The sequence below is a fragment of the Lampris incognitus genome, chromosome 2, assembly GCF_029633865.1.
Source record: "Lampris incognitus isolate fLamInc1 chromosome 2, fLamInc1.hap2, whole genome shotgun sequence".
In the NCBI taxonomy this organism is placed as follows: Eukaryota; Metazoa; Chordata; class Actinopteri; order Lampriformes; family Lampridae; genus Lampris; species Lampris incognitus.
In genome coordinates, this window is record NC_079212.1 from 10,810,524 (window position 1) to 10,831,626 (window position 21,103).

Sequence of the window (21,103 nt, forward strand, 5' to 3'; positions counted from 1 at the left end):
AGAGACAGGGAGGGAGGGAAAGGGAAGACGGGGAGAGAGAGAGGGGGGGAGAGAGTGGGAGAGAGGCTTGTGCACACTGGTGTGGGCTCCTTTTCCTGGCAGACCTTTACATGTGTGTCTGTGTGTCTGTGTGTGTGTATGGGGGGTGTAACGGCTGGTGTGTGTTGGTTGCATCAGGCTGTTTGAAAAGAGGAAGTGGCCGAAAGTCAAGAGACCTTCATCATCTAGAACTTTGTGAGTCCTCCTCTTCCTCTCTGTGGTGTTTGTTGTGTGGATGTCTGCAGCCTGCATGATGCCTCTAAACCCACTTCTGTCCGTCTGTCTGCCCGTCTCTAACACGTACAGAGTCCAGCTTTGTGTTTTACTGTCTGGTAGTAACGTTTCTTTCGCAGCAGCGTGTAGAGACTAACTGAAAACTGTCTTTAAACATTAAACTCTAAAATATGTTTGATTTCATTCATCAAGGGACGGTCCAACTATGAATTCAAGGGAGCGTAAAGATGTCGGTCTCCTGGTTTTGTGTTGATGAACTGTGAAAATGAACTCACAAGTCACTTTGACAAAGTGACAAAACAGAAGACATAGATGATGACTGGTCTGGAAAATGTTCTTCAGTTGGTTGAGAAAAAAAATCCCCTTACGCTTTGCTAACAACAGAATAGGGTAGTATATTAGAGAATAGAGTATTGTTATTGTTGAATAGAATATCTTTACGTAGGCTAGATTCAAAAAAGGACTGGTTGTTAAAATCCCTAGTGTTTGCACTGCAACAGTTTCGGTGGGGAATAAACTGGAGATGTCTGCCAAGGTGACATTGCCACCACCAGGACACATCGTCAGTTGTGTACCTCAGCATCACAGGGTGTTTTGGCCTTTTATCACAAGACACCCTCCGCTGAGGCAGGACCACCACAGGTTGATCGGTCCTAGGTGTGTGACCTGTGGTTAGCTGTTCACCCTGGCAGCCCAGACAGCATCTCTCCTTTTGATCCAGATCCAGTGGCTAGTCCTTTCAGCAGTGTCGGCTAGCTCTTTGATCACTCTCCTGTGGGCCTGCCCCCTGACTCCTAGTTCCCTCAGGAGTTTTGCTGTGGAGCTGGCAACAAAGCCCCTACAACCCACCTCCACAGGGTGCACCTTCACCTTCCAGCCTCTGTCCTCTGCTTCGGCTGCTAGGTTGGTGTACCGCAGCTTCTTACACTCGTACGCTTCATTGACTGCATCCTCCCAGGGGACTGTCAACTCAATGATGTAAGCGAACTGGCAAGAATTGGACCAGAGGATGAGGTCTGGTAGCAAGGTGGTTGTTGCGATCTCTGTCAGGAAGATGAGCTTCTGGCCTAAGTCTACCCGCTTCCCAATCCCTGGCTGAGTTTAGTGAGCCTAAGTCGGGAAGTGAAGGGTAGGCCTTCAGTTTATCCCCCTCCCAAACGAAAGCTGTAAAACGTCGGGGCCCTTCCTGGGTGTTGAAGGGTTGGGCATTGATGGAAACCCTCTTGCGCTCGAGTTTAGCTGCCAAGCACCTGAGCACGTGATTGTGTCGCCAGGTATATCTGCCTTGGGTGAGGCTGGTCTTGCAGCCAACCAAGATGTGCTTGAGGGTTGCTGGGGCTGTAGATGTGTGAGGCTTCACTCACTTTACTCTGAGCCGGCAGCCATACCAACATGTACCCTGGCTCTGCTTAATGACAGAAGCGTGTGGGCTTGGCTAGTACTTGGATGGGAGACCTCCCAGGAAAACTGAGTTGCTGCTGAAAGTGGTGTTGATGTGCCAGTAGGGGGCAGTCTTCCCTCTGGTCCTAATAAATAACAAAAAGCCCAGTGCAGTGACGGGGACACTGTGCTGTAGGAGATGCGGTCCTTCGGATGAGACGTTAAACCGAGGTCCTGACTCACTGCGGTCATTAAAGATCCCATGGCACTTATCACAAAGAGTAGGGGGGTTCCCCAGTGTCCTAGCAAAATTCCCAACCTGGCTCTCTCCATCTGGACATTCCTCCCTCTCCACAACAAGCTGATGTGGGGTGAGCGTTCTGGCGCAAAATGGCTGCCGTGCCTCACCCAGGTGGTGCTACACATTGGTGGTGGTTGAGGTGAGTTACCCCCTTCAATGTGAAGCACTGTGGATGTCTAGGTAAAGCTCCATATACATGTACTCAAGGCTCAGCGTTTTCGGTTTTTATTTTTCAAAGCCATCCAGCATGCCGAATTTCGCCACAAGAGGACACTGTTACATAACCTCACATGAAAAGGAACAACTTTTGGATCCGTGGAAACATAAAATCCGGGTGAAAAATCAGTTTAAAAATCTGGGTATTTTTCGGTGAAAATCGGTAAAAACCGAAAACGCTGAGCCTGTCATGGCCTTCATTATTATTAGTATCTTCATAAAGTTGTCTGAGAGTTTTTTGAGGTTTTCTGTGAATTTTCCCCTTCATACCTCCAAAGACATTTGTTGTTCAGGGAAGATCTGGTGCCGTCAGGCTGAAGGTGAATACTGATTGGGTAAAGCAGAGTAAAAAAGGTAAAACAGTAAAAACTTTGTCTTACTGGCTGGTGCTGTTCAAGAGAGATGGGGGGGGGCCTTACAAGTCAAGTTTTAACAAGCTGACATGACTTTTTGAGTGTTTTCTGTCATATTTTGAAGTATATCTGGTCCAAACAGAACACGTGGATGAGACACACTGTCAGAAATCCCTGCTTCCTCCAAATGGATCAAATCCAACCAGGGGGTTTGTCAGGGGACGGTAACCCAAAAGTACGATGCTGACCCGCCCATAGTAGATGTTGAGTTTTTCTGTGGCTACACGGAGCCACACTGGAGCATGATGGTTAGCTAAATGGATGGAAAAGAAAACGTCTTTCATTTCAGCTGCCTTGTGTTGGATCAGGGATTCAATCTGTTATCCGCGGACTCCAAAACATGGAAACATGACACAGCTCTGTTCAAGTGGGTCCGGTTGAAAACGGGCCCATGGTCAAGGTTTAGTCTCGAGCCCCGATTTAAAGAACGTGGTTTACAATAGAGACAGTTGTGAGTCTCTACTGTAGTTCTACCCTGCATGTTCTGTTATCATAAACAGATATTTCATGTACTTATACCTCATTTACTTCCATGTCTGTTAGTCTGTCTCTCTGCATGAGCACTCGTCCGTCGGTCTGCCTCTCTGCATGTGCCTTAGCCTTTCTTCAACCAATCTAATACTTAAATGCTTCGCTTTACAGAGTAATGTGGATTATTACACCGACTACTGTAACACACAAACCCATTACATGGCAATGGCTGCAAATTACCCTAACCTCTATTTACTCTAAGTTTTTACTGTGTGTGTGTGTATTCAGAGGTCAAATCTGGGAAGGTTGGGAAGGCTAAACCATCTGACTTGCTGCAGCAGCCTTTAGACCCCGCCCACAGCCTAAAAGAGCAGGACAAATCCGCTGTTGTTGACACCACTACTGCGCTGCTCGGCAACCGTCATCAGGGCAGCCATCACCAGGGAACACACGCCCCTGTGTCATCAGCCAGCCAATCACCTTCCACCATCTCTCTGACATCATTAGCTCCGCCCACATTGCTGCTCAGGGAGACGCTGGGACGCGACACTCAACGGACCTCCTCTTCAAACCTGCCCTCTCTCTCTCCTCCCCCCTTCTCCCCTGCCACTCCCTCCTCTGAGGAGGGCAGCTCGGGCTGGGGGAGCCTGGGAGAGGAGGAAGAAGATGAGGAAGAGGATAATGAAGAGGAGACAGAGAGATAGACGGGCTGTGACTGTAGTCATCTCAGCCATTGAACTCCACAGAGAAATAAAAATGTATAACGACCATCACATTCTACAGGGGCCATTTCCAGTGTGCCACCCACACACTGGTTCAGGACGATTAGGAATAACGATCTCTGTGGATTTGTCAATCAATGCCCTAAAGTTACACCGCGCTCTCCTGTCTTCTCCTTCATTCTTCTCTCCTCTCTTTTCACCTCCATACTCCTCTCCTCCTGTGATCACTGTCCTTCATAAAGACACATATTCACCATTTCCTCTTTCATCTTCCCTGCCACTGTGTTCCTCCGGGGTATTTCCCCAGCAGCCATATGGTGTAAAACATTCATATTTAAATTTTCTAACAGTCTGTAAAGGAATTAAGACATCTCTGCTCTTCTTGTACTAAACTAAAACTGACAAAGCAGAGACTTAAAACCCTGTGACACCAATTTCCCACACAATTGTGATGTAATTTCCTTTATTTTCCTTACTAATTGGAGTGTTGGTCATCCAGGTAACCAACAGCTTTACTGACAACAGAGCTACAGTTTAACTAACCAGATGACTACAGTACATGATGCAATACAGCAGCCAAGACCCAGTCAGAGAAGGACAGCCAAGCTGGTTTAGAATAAAGATCAAAGATGGAGCAGACAGAAAGAAAGACGATGCTGAGCAGGTAAACTGAAGTGAGTGGGAACTTGTCCCATAAAAAGGACGCCTATGATGTCACCATTTGACAAGAAACCCATTGTTTATTAGGCTTATTAAGTTTCTCACAGCCTGTTCTTGTTGGAACAACTTGAGGAGATGATCCACAACGCCTACAAACTGATCTAGAACTATCGTCAAGGTTTCTGTTTCTGTCAGACCACTGAGAACGTGTGTCCACCAGAGACTTGTAAAAAAAAAAAAGGGCTCGCTGTATTTTTGCTTAGTCTCCTTATGCCAGGCAGACACTGTACAACTTAAGTAATCTTGTATGTTGCGTTAACTCACACTGCACATTTTAAGCCTACACGTTCTGCATGGCCAAAGCCTACAATGTCTATGCTCACACTGTACAGTTCGATTGACACGCCACACGGGTGCGCACCCTCAAAGTTTACATGCAAAACTCCCAAGACTTTTGTCCGTTGACAATTCCAATAAAGTTTTATTCAAACAATGTGGCCACATCCTCAAAAACGCTCCAAAGTTTTTACATTTTAAGACATGCTCGTGAAGAAGGCTAGGAGAAAGGCGCAGGTTGCATTCAAATTTGGATTGGACCACCATGGGAAGAACCCTAGTTAAGCTAATATAATAGGCTACTGTTGCCAGAACTTGATCCATCTGGTCCCAATACATTCAGTCCACTGTACACGCTCTCTCGTTTGGACCATGTTGTTATTGCTGGCTCCTGCAGGCGCACGCAGGTATCTTCGCTCTGAATTGTGGGAAATCAGATCGCGATACCACTCAAACTGCAAGACAGCCGACCCAAATGTCTGACGTGCCAGAAATCCATCTGATCACCCAACTGTGCAGTCGTTGATTGTTTGAGGATAAGGGTGGAAAATCGGATGGCCATATCGGGGTTCAAATCGGGCTCAACTTGTACGGTGTCTGTCCAGCTTTCGTTTCGCACTCCGAGCATTCTTGACACAATGCAGACAGACCCGACCTCTTTTTAAAGGTAGAACGAGTAGGTTTTTCCTAAAAAAACAAACAAAATAAAATCAACGTATTCGTTCATATAAAAACAATCCCTCTCAATCATCACCTATGACCCACTAGACATGTGTGGCAGTGTCTGTAGTGTCTGTATCTGCAGAGACCCTGTCCTCTGCCTGTATTTTGTTATTTTGCTGTGAACGGGACGTTTCTGGGCGTCAACCTTTGGGCAGCGGGACTCTATAAACGTAGCGACTAGATCCAGATCCAGATCATAAGCATGCATCCAAGAGGAAGCTACGACAATGGCAGACACAGCACTGAAAAGATGCAAATATAGCGAGGCGAAACGCCAAGCGGACGAAGCTCGTTCCAAAACGAGAGTGAATCTGGGGTTGGCTTTCACCCGCTGGCGAGCACTGAAGGAAAGAAAGCCACTTTATTTTGTCATTGTACAGGTTACAATGACTGTTCTCTGCATTTAACCCATCCTATTGTATAGGAGCAGTGGGCAGCTGCAGCACCCAGGGACCAACTCCAGTTCTTCTTTCCATTGCCTTGCTCAGGGGCACAGACAGGAAAATTAAACCTCACATCCATGTCTTTTTGATGGTGGGAGGATACGCACGTAGACACAGGGAGAACATGTAAACTCCACACAGAAAGGACCTGGGACGGCCTGGGGTTCGAACCCACGATCTTACTGTGAGGCAACAGTGCTAACCACTGTGCCACTCTACCAGATGGGGGATGAAGAGTGACGCGCAGTTGGCCTGTACACTGGGATGTGTGGCAACTGGTCAGGGGGTGCGGGCTTCTGGTGTCATTGAGTGGGGGGGGGGGAACTTTGTGTGTTTACAAACTGCAACTGACAAATCTTACTCGTTCTACCTTTAAAATCCAGCTCACTGAGAACTCCTCTTCACAAAGAGGAAACCATTTCAGTTCATCAATGCTGCCTCTATTCTCACCAACCAATAAGAATGAAGGAGGGATGGGACCAGAGAGGAAAATAAAGCTTGATCTACTTTAAGCAAAGAGGAGAAAACAAATGAAAATGAAAAAAAACAAAAAAAAAAACATTGATAACAGAAAAGTCTGTTCGTTAGAAATATCATCGGCAAATTATCATAATGTGTAAAGAGAATCAAGCATAGAGGAATATTACTTTTGTAATGAAAGTTCTCATCATGTGGCACCAACTCCCAACTCCTGTTTTTCATACAGAACTGTTCAAAAATTCACCTTCGGCTTTTATTTTACATTGACAGGTCTGTGATGGACACACAGTCTTATTGATTTCCTACAATGGACTCCATCTTTATAAATTCACCTTTGGGGTCTTTATAAACCATCCTCATCCTCCTGCTGCTGTTCCTGTCAGTCTAATATCACTTCCTGTCAGCTGACTTTTACACATTTCTTCCTGTATAAGTCTCCATCCTCTCCTCTTCAGCAAAGCAATTTTAACTAGAGCCTGTATTTTCAATACACTAGTTTTGGTTGAGGTTGAATTTCCACAGGAACAGAAAACCTGATGGTCTTTTAGTATTAGACTCTGTGTCACATCTGGTTTGGGATGGTTAGTTTGACCATGTTTAGAAAGCCATGACAGAACCAGGCTCAGCCACAAAGAGCTTAGCTTCAGGCCTTTGGTGACGTCCCTTTTAGTCCGCTTCCTAATATCAAGAAGACCTTTCTGTCCAATTTCTGAGAAACGAAGTCCATTTCCATGGCAAAAAAAAAACAACCCTATTTGTGTTAGATGTGATAAAGAAGACGAGAATGTGATAACTTGTTCTACTGAAAAAACATCAACAAAACAGCATCGTGGATATTCTATTGTGACCCTGTTGGTTCTAATTTTTATTTGTTATTACACTGAAATAAATTATAAGTGAGTAAATCGATATGAATGACTGTTGAGACGGTTAGCCAGGTGTTGTTAGGTAGGGACAGAGTTAGAAGAGGCAGGGTTTCGCCAGTCACCACTTAATCTGTCAACAAAGTTTGTGTGTAGAGTCTTTCCTAAGGAAGTTCTTAGTATAAACTAGTAAGTTGTAAGCTAGTGATTTTCTAACGTGGGTTGCACTGTTCAAACAGAAGGAATGTGGTTGCTGGTAAAGTCTTAGTAATGTGTGACTCTGTTGCTAGGCAGACATCACAGCAGCCAGCCAATCAGAAACCGTTCACACATGTAAATATGGAACTGCACACCTGCCTCACAAAGACGTCCTCATTCGTAAACCAAGAAGATAAAATCTTTATCTTGTAAAACACACTGATGAGGAATAGTTTGTTTTCTAATACTTCCTGATGGTCTAAGCGGCCATTGTTTGTTGTAGTTTGGTCTGTTGGTGTTACTGATGTCGTTTTGATACAATGCTAAAGTTCCCCGTTAGCTAACCCCAACAGCTACGCCTCTGAGCTGCCATGTGAAAGAATTTAGCAGCAGCTACGTCCCAAGTGTAACTAGTAGGAGCGGTGCAACCCGTTTTTATTTAATTTGGTTTTAATTCTGATTTAGTAGACACATGACAGCTAGACTAAGGACGTAATGCTGCTCGTAAAGCAGCCCAGAGATGTGAGCTGACATCACTGAGCCCCGTCAACCAGATTTATCTTTCAGTGTCAAAGCAACAAAATGTGAATATGTGATATGACTCCTCCACCGAAGAGACCAACTCACTGCCACTTATTTCCCCTGAAGATTGTTACTGGTATGGCCTCAACACAGCAGACTGGTCTGTACTGGTTTACACTGTCCCACATTCCACCAAAAATCCATCTCTCTTTTAGAGATCATCTCCTGGCTCTCTAAACAGGAATGAATACCATGGAGCCAGATGAGGTCAGATTTGTGTCACAAAGGGTCAATGGTGAAATCTTCACTTCCTGTGAGAACAGCCAGCCAATCGGCTGTTGATTTTCACCTGCACTGTGTGTGCTCTGCGGTGCTATTTACTGTCTAACAATTATCTATGAAAACTGGCTGTTTGTAATTGAATGTATGTGTAAATGTTAAAGGTGTGTTTTCGTAGGAGACCTGTAGAACTGATCCATTCTCTCGGCGGACCGGACTGCAGCAAACCTGCCGTCTGTGAGGACTCAGAGCATCGGGGTTCTGTTAGATTTGGTTCAAAGACCTGATGGACTCACTCAGAGGCACCTAGTAATCCTACTCCCTGCACGCGCACACACACACACACACACACACACACGCACGCACGCACATGCACTGAAGGACAAACTGCCGAGCACGTTGATGGAGGGATACCTGGAGGGAAGAGTGGACAAAGGGAGAGGAAGAAGGTTTGATGGGACTGAAGATAGAAAATAAATGTTTATATAAGAAGAATAATTTTAACCCGTTCCCTGTACAGTCAGTAATACTGATCTAACAACACCTGTACAGTTGTCCAGTGGCCAGTCAACAGAGTGACTGGGTTTAGTTTGTGAATAAAGTGTTGAACGCCAAGACGAACCTTCTATATGTTCACCCTGTGTCCACATGAGGGACAGAGACTCACTCAAGAGACCTGTGGGTTTAACTCACAGACACGTCCAGATACAACACTCCATCATTCTTCTGTTTGTGTGAGAGAGAGAAAATTAGAATTTTGAACAACTCTTTATTTTACATTGAACTTCAACAATGACATATCCATTTCACATCAATATAAGCAACTCCTTTACATTAAAACATACAAAGAGTCCTTTTAGGGAAAAAAAAAAGTGGTTCAAGTCACATACTCCCAGTGGGTTCAAAAAAAATATTATGCAAAACCAGAATTAAATACCAGTTGCCCCTCACTGACTGAGCAAATGGCTGTAGTGAAACACCACCGCGCAATAAACTCATCTAAGTTGTTCATCGGGGTAAAGAAACTGAAGTCCACTCGGACTCTCGCCTTCCCCCCTGCGATGAACAAAAGAAGTAACTCTTCCTCTGAACCAGTATTAATTCGACTTTTCCTACTTCTAGAAATTGAAAACTTAGCTTGTGCCACTACAAAGTTTAAAAGTTGCCGCTTTTCTGCATCCTTTCTCTTATAACCAGCGCCACAGACAGAAACAGGTTCACTCCATGTTTCACTAGTGAGAGAATATGATCTGCAGAGCTTCAAAAAGCCCCTGAAGTCTTTCACATTCCCTCGTAACAATGAAACACTGTCTCTGGCGACTGACAGGAAGGACACTTAACACAAACGGCTGGACTGATCTTACAAATGAAAGAGAAATAGAGAGTAAGAGAGAGAGAGCAAGAAAGAGCAAGAGAAGAAAAAGAGCGAGAAAGAGAAAACGTGAGAAAGAGAAAGCAACAGAACGCAGGTGTTAGTGTTTAAGGTTGTGTTGAGTTGGTGTAGGCTGCAGGATCAAATAGTAGTGTGTGTGTGTGTGTGTGTGTGCGGCACAGGGCGTGTGTGATGCGTCAGTGCAGTAATACTGGGGTAGTAGTGCTTGTAGTTAGTGCATGCTGCATGCTGCTTCTGCTTGCTACTCTGCTCTCAGCCACTGCCGCCGGCTAGCCTTCTTTGCGGGAGTGAAAAGAGGAGCCGAGTGCGTAAGTCTCCCCAACCGGTACATAGCCTCTATACCGCCAAGACTCCTGCAATGCCTCCTCGTGGCCACACACGGTAACTGGGTACCTTGCGGTCCCTGGCTAAACTGTAGGGGATCTCGGAGCTACAGTGGTCCCCAGAGGTCTAATGCGCAGGCCCATGTGAAGTGGATACGCCCTGGCATTGACCAACCACTGTCCCACTGCCTTGTGGGTAAGTGTAGGACGACAAAGACTAGGGGAGCACACCCTGAGAGAAAAGCAACGTGTATGGCGGCGCACGATAGGCGGTCCTCTGACAGACTGGAGCTCCGGCAGCCTCCTGCAGCTGTGGAAGAGTGCTGGTCGTCTTGGGCCCCCCTTGCCACCAGATCCCACCCTCTCACAGTGAAGAAGTGCTGCTGGGACATGCGCACCCCCAGTGGCACTGTAAATAATCTCTTTGCGCAGGTATCCACCTCTGCCTCGGTGAGACCAGCAACCGGAAAAGAAAAAAAAAGTGTATAACAAAACATTCGTGTGCTTTCATGCAGACAGTGAGTAGATTTTAGTGGGTTTCTTCACTGGCGGTGAAGTGTTTCACAGAGTTGAGGGGGAGGAAATGACAGAAGCCAGCATTCTTTAAGTAAAACCCTTACATTTTTTTCATTTCCAACCGTGTTGATTCTTCACTGTAGAAATCATTGAATTGACTGTTGGACCGAATTACAAACTCAGCCTCGAAACAGCCTGGACTGTAGAAACTTGTTATTTTAGATGCAAAGGAAACTTGTTATTATCTTGCTACTTTAAAAGGTACATTTTCATCCATGTTGGATGTCAGAACTTCTACCGTTCCTTTACTTATAGATGGTCCCCTGATTCAATGATGCCAACACGTCTAAAGCTCGTTTAAAAAACGTTTGTGGCAGCTACATTTCAAAATGTTCACTCCATAAATGTGACCACACTCTTGGAGTTCTACTTACAATGCCAGCTTATCTTAAAGATCTTCTATATCTGATCCCACTGTCATTCCATCAGTTCACATCTGAAGTAGTAAGAGCAGAACCAGACAGAACGTCTTCATCGGCCTCATCCACATTAAAGAGGAATCTGAAATCCTTTATGCTCCTCAGATAACAAACATCCTGTTTGTGGTGTGATGTTAAAGTCTGAAACACGTATAACTAAACACAACGCAGCCGTCGTTCCACTGAAGACGATGCTGACATGTCATGTTGTGAACAAACTGTATTTTTACAGATGAATTGTGGTTTGGACATCTCAGATTTTACTGACAGACATGCTGGTGTCCTACACGATTCTGGACAACAAACTGCACAAACACCGGAGACACTTCAGAAACTCATGAATGTCAGACACACCTCAAGAACACAGACCAATATCAAACAAGCTTCAGAAATACACAATTATTAAACCAACTTAAAAACACAGGAAAAAAATTCGATCAGCTTCAGAAACACATACAAAACTCACTTCAAACCCCCCCCCCCCCAAAAAAAAGAAGACCAGGCTAACTACACAGCACACGCTACACAAATATAAAACAAACTTCAGAAATGCACAAATAACAGACTAAAGGTATACACAGAATAAATATCAGACCAACTTGCAGTCTTTAATGGCTGATGTAGTGAAGTAAAGCTTCATTCAATCACCTGCAGAGAGAGAGAGAGAGGATGCAGAACATCAGGTTTGACAGACAGAGAGAATGCAGAACATCAGGTTAGAGAGAGAGAGGATGCAGAACATCAGGTTACAGAGAGAGGATGCAGAACATTAGGTTAGAGAGAGAGGATGCAGAAAATAAGGCTAGTGAGAGAGAGGATGCAGAACATCAGGTTAGAGAGAGAGGATGCAGAACATCAGGTTACAGAGAGTATGCAGAACATCAAGTTACAGAGAGAGGATGCAGAACATCGGGTTAGAGAGAGAGGATGCAGAACATCAGGTTACAGAGAGGATGCAGAATATCAGGTTAGAGAGAGAGGATGCAGAATATCAGGTTAGAGAGAGAGGATGCAGAACATCGGGTTACAGAGAGAGGATGCAGAACATCGGGTTACAGAGAGAGGATGCAGAACATCAGGTTACAGAGAGAGGATGCAGAACATCAGGTTACAGAGAGAGGATGCAGAACATCAGGTTACAGAGAGAGGATGCAGAACATCGGGTTAGAGAGAGGATGCAGAACATCGGGTTACAGAGAGGATGCAAAATATCGGGTTAGAGAGAGAGGATGCAGAACATTAGGTTACAGAGAGAGGATGCAGAACATCAGGTTACAGAGAGAGGATGCAGAACATCAGGTTAGAGAGAGAGGATGCAGAACATCAGGTTACAGAGAGAGGATGCAGAACATCAGGTTACAGAGAGAGGATGCAGAACATCAGGTTACAGAGAGAGGATGCAGAACATCAGGTTACAGAGAGAGGATGCAGAACATCAGGTTACAGAGAAAGGATGCAGAACATCAGGTTACAGAGAGAGGATGCAGAACATCAGGTTACAGAGAGAGGATGCAGAACATCAGGTTAGAGAGAGGATGCAGAACATCAGGTTAGAGAGGATGCAGAACATCAGGTTGGAGAGAGGATGCAGAACATCGGGTTAGAGAGCGAGGATGCAGAACATCAGGTTACAGAGAGAGGATGCAGAACATCAGGTTAGAGAGATGATGCAGAACATCAGGTTACAGAGAGAGGATGCAGAACATCAGGTTACAGAGAGAGGATGCAGAACATCAGGTTACAGAGAGAGGATGCAGAACATCAGGTTACAGAGAGAGGATGCAGAACATCAGGTTACAGAGAGAGGATGCAGAACATCAGGTTACAGAGAGAGGATGCAGAACATCAGGTTAGAGAGAGGATGCAAAATATCGGGTTAGAGAGAGAGGATGCAGAACATTAGGTTACAGAGAGAGGATGCAGAACATCAGGTTAGAGAGAATATGCAGAACATCAGGTTAGAGAGAGAGGATGCAGAACATCAGGTTACAGAGAGAGGATGCAGAACATCAGGTTAGAGAGATGATGCAGAACATCAGGTTACAGAGAGAGGATGTAGAACATCAGGTTACAGAGAGAGAATGCAGAACATCAGGTTACAGAGAGAGGATGCAGAACATCAGGTTAGAGAGAGGATGCAGAACATCAGGTTAGAGAGGATGCAGAACATCAGGTTGGAGAGAGGATGCAGAACATCGGGTTAGAGAGCGAGGATGCAGAACATCAGGTTACAGAGAGAGGATGCAGAACATCAGGTTAGAGGGAGAGGATGCAGATCATCAGGTTAGAGAGGGGGGGGTGCAGAACATCAGGTTAGAGAGAATATGCAGAACATCAGGTTAGAGAGAGAGGATGCAGAATATCAGGTTAGAGAGCGAGGATGCAGAACATTGTGTTAGAGAGAGACAGAGGATGCAGAACATCAGGTTAGAGAGAGACAGAGGATGCAGAACATCAGGTTAGAGAATGAGGATGCAGAACATCAGGTTAGAGAGAGAGAGAGAGAGGATGCAGATCATCAGGTTAGCGAGAGAGAGGGGGTCCAGAACATCAGGTTAGAGAGAATATGCAGAACATCAGGTTAGAGAGAGAGGATGCAGAACATCAGATTACAGAGAGAGGATGCAGAACATCAGGTTAGAGAAAGGATGCAGAACATCAGGTTAGAGAGAGGATACAGAACATCAGGTTAGAGAAAGAGAGGATGCAGAACATCAGGATAGAGCGAGGACCTGCTGACCCATAGACACACAGATGAAGTACAGAAATGTGGTTATGTGCTTGACTTCCATTTTAATTATGGAATTAATACAATTTTTGTTTGTTATAGGAACGTTTTTTTTTCTTTGTCCTCTTTCATGAGGGGGTCAGAGGTCAGCTACAGAACAGCGCCTCCTGCAGCCAGACAGGATTCAGTTATTTGCTTAAGGAAACTTCAGCAGGCCGACACGTACTGACATGAGGGAAAAATAATGACTAAGGATTTATTTCTGATCCATTTCAGCCACAACAACCAGCCAACAGTTTTATATCTCAACTATTTCATATACAAACTGTGAGAGCAGGAGTCTGAAGTCAAAACTAAAGGAACATCCGAACAACTTAAAAGAGGTACTAAACACTTAAATGTATTTTGAGCTGTAAACTGAATGATAAGACTGTACAGTGATGAACCACATCAACGTTGGTGTTAACATTGGCATTTCTGACCAAATTTATAAAAAATCGCCATTTCATGGGTTGAAAATGGCTCAACATCCCATGTTGCCTTTGGCTTGGTCAGGCGTCCCTACAGACGGATGTGGGTATGGGTCCTGGTCACTGCACTAGTGCCTGCTCTGGTCAGTCGGGGCACCTGTTGAGGGGGGAGGGGGAACTGGGGGGAATAGCGTGATCCTTCCACGCGCTATGTTCCCCCGGCGAAACTCCTCATTGTCAGGTGAAAAGAAGCGGCTGGCAACTCCACATGTATTGGAGGACACATGTGGTAGTCTGCAACCCTCCCCGGATTGGCAGAGTGGGGTGATTGGATGCGTACAATTGGGGGGGAAAAAAAAATCAACCTGCCTCAGGAACTGCTGATTCAGTTCTACACTGCAGACCCATCACACCCTGCTCACAAGCTGTTCCAACTCCTCCCCTCTGGCAGGCGCTACAGAGCACTATACCCCAAAACAACCAGATATAAGAATACTTTCTTTCCGTGGGCTGTCATCAAATGAACGCTTAACACTCAATAAATCCATCCATTTTGTATGTACTGTACTGTCCATTGTACGTATACTGGTACGCTCTGTCATGTCCATCTACCCCAGGCTTGTACGTAAATAACCTGCTAACATCTATTTCAGCATCTCTGATATATCACCTGCACCTTTAAACTTTATCACCTCTTATTTCACCTGTATAAGTCAATACTTGTGTATATATCTGAAGATTGTTGTGTTGTTGTAGTTATTTTATGTTAAGTACACAGAGAGCCATGAAACCGGAGTCAAATTCCATGCTTGTGCAAAACTACATGGCCAATAAACATGATTCTGATTCTGATCACTTCTCTGGGGACGTTGAAACCTACCAGAGACAAACATGTGACGCTGCTGAACCTTTAAGATTTATCCGGTAACCTCAATTTAACAAAACGCAGTCTCTTTCGTTTATTGAGACTCACCACAGCAACCTTGCTGGTCTGCTCGCGGGTCCGAATCCGTAACTTGTTGACGGTTGTCTCAGCAACGTCAGCTCTCTCCTCAGCATCATCCAGCTCGTGTTGGATCTTCCTGAAGCGCGTCATGTTGCTGCTCATCTGCTCCTCCTAGCAGACACACAGTAATGATATTAAAGCTTCAATCTGTGATTTTTCTCCATCATAGTGTTTTCATTGTCTCCGTCTGAAAGGTGGAGGTGATGTGGTGTTGGTGTTGGACAGACTGTTAGTCTTCTAGTAGAACAGTGTTGTGGTATAGTTGGATGTAGGAGACAAACAAGGTCTAAAAGGACTACAAACCAGATGTAGCAGGACTACAAACAAGGTGTAGCAGCCATTGAGGCTGGTGTGCCGTCAGATCAGCAGTAAACAGTTCCCACCCTTATAAAAATGGATCCTGAAACTAAAGCTAAGACAGACAGTCTAATGTATTACAAACTACATCACACTATATGGGAACACTGTTGTACAATCACATTGGTTGTCATGGAAACATCAGCATCACAGCTCAGTCTTTTTTTCCAACATGTGTTTGCTGCTGCGCCAGTGTTCAGCACCAGAGAATCCACTATGAATTCTTCCTTGTATCAGAGGGTGCTTGAGGATAATATGGGACCATCTGTCAAAAGCCTCAAGCTCAACCAAAAGTGAATCTTGCAACATGACAATGACCCTAAAAATTCCAGTAAATCCACCAAAGAATCGCTGAAAAGAATGAAATGGAGGAGTCTGGAATGGCCAAGTCAAAGTCCAGATCTAAGGGGCTGAGCTTGTTTCTGCCAAAGGGGGGGAATACCAGCTGCTACAGCCAAGGCTGCACTTAATTTTTCCAGAGAAGAAAATTGAATTCCTGTTAACTTTTTTGTTGAATAAATTATTGAAAAGTCAATCTTTCATCGTTTTTTGTTCAATTAGATCACCTTTATCTATAGATACTGTTGAAATGAAGTTCAAATATTGATATTTCCTGGAGTGTACTTACTTTTTCATGGGACCATTATGTCCATGAAGGACACATGTTATTCACTTGTTCTTGTTAGGTTACCAGATTTTACTTCCTGGTAAAGTGGTCATCAATGTACAAATGAAGGATCTTAAACTTAGTCCTAAGCTCATGTCATCAGTAATGATAACTCACAGTGTTCTCGGCCTGTTTCTTATAACTCTTGACTTTGGACTGAAGTTTTTCAATCAGCTCCTGCATCCTCAGCATTGTCTTCCTGTCCTCTTCTGTCTGCAATGCAAATGATACACACATCAGAGAACAGTCAGGACAAACAGGGAACACACACTAAAACTATGATAATATGATATAAAGTATATAACTGAGGGTAAAGCCCTGCTTTACTCATCTTCTCGAAACACAAATATAAATAAAAAACAGAGGATGACAGAATGATATGGATCAGACAAAGGTAGTAGATCCCAGACTGAAAAGTCCCACAGTGGGTCAGACAAAACCAGCAGAAGTCAGATGAGAGGACCTGGTATGTCAGCTCTTTGACTCTCCTCTCGTAGCGGCGAACGCCTTTCTGGAATTCCTCGCTCTTCTTCTGCTCCATCAGAAGCTCCGTCTCCAACCCTCTCACCTGCAGACAGAGTCCTCCTGTTAGCACCTCCATCATTCACTCCCGGCTTTGATTTACATTGTTACTACATAAACCACAGTGCATAACGCTGTAAATACTGTATATAACTCTGACTTAAGGGCCCATCTGACCCTACATGATCAATCTCATTCAGTAGGAGCAAGATGGAATACATATGTCTGAACGAGAGGGAGGACAGAGGAATGGTGAGGATGCAATGAGTAGAGGTGATGAAGGTGGATGAGTTTAAATACTTGGGGTCAACTGTTCACAGTAATTGGGAGTGTGGAAGAGAGGTGAAGAGAGTGCAGACAGGGTGGAGTGGGTGGAGAAGAGTGTCAGGAGTGATTTGCGACAGAAGGGTACCAGCAAGAGTTAAAGGGAAGGTGTTTACAAGATGGTTGTGAGACCAGCTATGTTATATGGTTTGGAGACGGTGGCACTGACGAAAAGACAGGAGGTGGAGCTGGAGGTGGCAGAGTTGAAGATGCTAAGATTTTCATTGGGAGTGATGAAGAAGGACAGGATTAGGAATGAGTATATTAGAGGGACAGCTCAGGTTGGACGGTTTGGAGACAAAGCAAGAGAGATGAGATGGTTTGAGATGACTTGGACATGTGTGGAGGAGAGATGCTGGGTATATTGGGAGAAGGATGCTGAATATGGAAATGCCAGGGAAGAGGAAAAGAGGAAGGCCAAAGAGGAGGTTTATGGATGTGGTGAGAGAGGACATGCAGGTGGCTTGCATGACAGAGGAAGATGCAGAAGACAGGAAGAGATGGAACCGGATGAGCCGCGGTGGCGACCCTTAATGGGAGCAGCCAAAAGTGGTAGTAGTAGATTGAATGTCCTGCTGTCTTTACTATTTATGTTACTATACCTGTCATTCTATTCAAAGGAATTGAATCAACTATGACCTGGATGAATGAGAACATTCACAGACATACCTGTCATTACAGTACATTATATCTATCATTCACTGAAATTACTTGATCATTCCCATGTAATGAACGGCCTGTAATTTAAAGCGTTACCCAAAACCCTTTAACATGCAAATCTTCATTCTGCCAGTGAACTTGAAATCAAGGAATTTTTTGGAACTGAATTGAAGCCGTAAAATTTCAAACATGTGTAACAGGATGAAACATGGACGTCGGTAAGATATCAGTCAGTTTAATCAGTGAGTCAGCTTGGAAACAAACAGCCATTTTAATACACGTGCAGAAAATAATGAAGAACTCTCTCAGTAAAGGTGTTTGTCCTCTAGCATTAGCTGAGATGGATAGATGATTATATAAACTCATATATATCAACACGGATACAGGAAAAAAAGATTAAAAAAAAAATTATTTCTAGTTTTTCCCCTTATCCCACCCGATGAACCCAATGGCATATGGCCGGAACTCTTGTCGAATAACTCCCCTGGCTCACGTTTCCACAGGAAGGAGATAGTCGTTACGCCAGCTTCCTTCAAACTCGTGTTGGCTGCTCTCGCTATTTTACATGCTGAAGCCTCGCATGGATTGCATCACCTTTAGGCCGCGAAGGAGGCGTATGGAGAATGCCTTCAGTTGCTTGGCTGCAGGCGCCCGGGTGGGCCAGAGGGGTCGCTGGAGAACGACGAGTCCCCGAACACTACACCGATCTACACCCACTATCCCTCGGGTAAGGGTGGCCTAATTAATGCCTTACCCCGTGGACGCTCTGGCTGTGACCGGTTACGGCAAGTCTGGGATACGAACCTCCCAGCCACGTGACGAGCAGACTGCAAGAACAGCGGTTTATTCCACTCGGCCATCAGAGCGGCGGAAAAAAAGATTTTAATACATTTTAATACATTTTTTTTCACAAAGACTTTAATAGATTTTTTTTTCCTGTATCCGTGTTGATATTCCGCTCCTCATTAGTTGAGCACTCACAACACCATTGACAGTTTCGGGGGAAAAAACTGCTATATATAATATATATATATATATATATATATATATATATATCTTACTGACCCTTGTCTCAAGTTTGTGGAGCTGTTTCTTTCCACCCTTCAGTGCCGTCTGTTCAGCTTCATCCAGTCTGACCTGCAGCTCTTTAATGAAAACAAAATGAATAAATACATCTGAACACAATCTGGATGCGGGTACTGTAAACCCGTCAGGGGTAAAATGGCAAGGCAAGGCAAGTTTATTTGTATAGCCCCTTATCGCAGGAGTCATTCAAAGTTGCTTTACAGGCAAAAGATAAGAAAAAAAAGCATTATAAAAGCATAAAATAAGATGAATAAAAGTACAGACAAAGTCTATAAAAGGACAGACAAGTTTAAAACTGAGTTAGTAAAATAAATAAAAGTGCCATAAAAACTGATTAATTAAAAGTAACAATTGCAGCAGAATATATATTAAATAACAAAATATACAAAACACACACACACACACACGCACCAAGAACTTAGCCATAGGCTGTTTTAAAAAGTAAGGTTTTTAACCTGCTTTTAAATGTGTCCAGTGTGGGGGCCTCTCTCAGGTCCTCAGGCAGGGCGTTCCATGTATTTGGGGCGTAAATATAAAATGCAGCTTCCCCTGCTCTAGACCTAGCATAAGGGATGGTTTAAAGACCACTGCCATTGGACCTGAGAGTTCTTGCTGGTTTGTACATAATTAACATGTCTTTTATATAGTGTGGTGCAAGGGCGTTTAGCGCTTTGTATACAATTGACAGAATTTTAAAATCAATTTTAGTTTGGACAGGGAGCCAATGCTGAGATCTAAAAACAGGTGTAACGCGTTTATACTTTTTAGTTCCGGTGAGAACACGTTCTGCCGCATTTTGAATTAACTGTAGTTGGCGCACAACTGATTTTGGGAGGCCGGTAAATAGTCCATTACAGTAGTCTAGTCTACTTGTTATAAGTGCATGGATTAATTTCTCACAGTCTGATTTTGATAGAAAGCCCCTTAGTTTTGAAATGTTTTTAAGATGGTAGAAGGCTGATCTTGTGAGATGATTGATGTGGCTCTTAAAATTCAGATCACTGTCCATGATTACACCAAGATTTCTAGCTTCACTTCTGCACTCCAGAGACAGAGAGCTGAGATGAGCTGCAATTCTCTGTCTCTGAGTCTTTGCACCAAAAATAAGTATTTCTGTCTTGTCTTTGTTCAATTGTAAAAAGTTCTCCGACATGATAGATTAATATCATCAATACACTGAAGAAGACAATGTATGGGATCTAGGTCATCAGGAGATAGGGATATGTACAGTTGTGAATCATCTGCATAATTATGGAAATTCACTTTGTCCTCTGTATAGCATGTGCGAGTGGAAGCATATAGAGATTGAACAGCAATGGTCCAAGAATCTAACCTTGGGGTACCCCACACATTATACCCACTTTTGTGTTGCTGTAAAGCCCCTTGAGGCAAATTTTTAATTTGTGATATTGGGCTATACAAATAAAATTGACTTGACTTTGTCAGAGGAAAAGTCTCCAATAGACACACAGAACTGCCTGTCCTGTAGGTATGTTCTAAACCAGCTGAGAACCGGGCCAGAGTGGCCAACCCATTTTTCTAATCTCTCCAATGATCAACAGTGTCGAAGACGGCACTGGGCTCCAGCAGCACAAGAACAGATAATTTTTTAGAATCAGTGATCACATGCAGATTGTTCACAACTTTGATAAGTGCTGTTACTGTGCTATGGTGAGATCGAAAATGGTTCTGATATTATAAAATTGTGATTTTTAAAGGTTTGGTTTCTTACCCTTCACTGTAACCTCCATGTTTCTCTTCATCCTGTCATACATGGTGCTACTGTCCTGCTCCTTCTTCAACTCCTCTGCCATCAGAGCCGCCTGGAGGAAAACACACACACACACACACACACACACACACACACACACACACACACACACACACACACACACACTAGAGTTAGCCATTTTAGCCCATGGGAGTAAACACAAGTAAACGCAATACACGTGTAACCAGATACATACAAACAGTCACAGATTAGTAAACATTTCTATTGTACAGGAGTATATAAATATAATTAGCATATAATTTCTTTAAAACCCTTCAGGTTATATTCCTGGATGTGGTATTTTCTTGTAGTAGTTGTGGGTTACAGGGTGACTTTTCCACATGAAGATCACACAGGAGTCTGAGGTCTGTCATGGTTTGAGACTTAATGTATCCTATTTTAGCTGCACTTAATTTACATCTTTTTATCACTTTGTTCTAGAAATTCAACAAAACAGGTTGTATTTTTGTGAATAATGTGATTCTCTTCCTGACATACAATAGTATGTTTTTTAGTAATGT

The 21,103-nt window shown here is 44.0% G+C and overlaps 2 protein-coding genes across 2 annotated transcripts in view; one reads left to right on the plus strand and one right to left on the minus strand.

The window, feature by feature from the left end:
- The window catches only part of LOC130133890 (extracellular sulfatase Sulf-2-like), a 29,166-nt gene extending 23,853 nt beyond the window's left edge, over nucleotides 1-5,313 (plus strand). Inside the window, exons 14-15 of the mRNA XM_056302112.1 lie at nucleotides 178-234; nucleotides 3,343-5,313. Coding sequence (XP_056158087.1) covers nucleotides 178-234; nucleotides 3,343-3,373 — 88 coding nt within the window. The 3' untranslated portion in view covers nucleotides 3,374-5,313. The remainder of the gene's footprint in view (nucleotides 1-177; nucleotides 235-3,342) is intronic.
- A 9,728-nt stretch (nucleotides 5,314-15,041) lies between these two features.
- Nucleotides 15,042-21,103, minus strand: part of LOC130108309 (myosin-7B-like) — a 64,022-nt gene continuing 57,960 nt past the window's right edge. Inside the window, exons 40-45 of the mRNA XM_056275203.1 lie at nucleotides 20,544-20,634; nucleotides 18,791-18,870; nucleotides 16,683-16,787; nucleotides 16,337-16,432; nucleotides 15,163-15,306; nucleotides 15,042-15,065 (exon numbers count right to left, since the gene is read on the minus strand). Coding sequence (XP_056131178.1) covers nucleotides 15,042-15,065; nucleotides 15,163-15,306; nucleotides 16,337-16,432; nucleotides 16,683-16,787; nucleotides 18,791-18,870; nucleotides 20,544-20,634 — 540 coding nt within the window. The remainder of the gene's footprint in view (nucleotides 15,066-15,162; nucleotides 15,307-16,336; nucleotides 16,433-16,682; nucleotides 16,788-18,790; nucleotides 18,871-20,543; nucleotides 20,635-21,103) is intronic.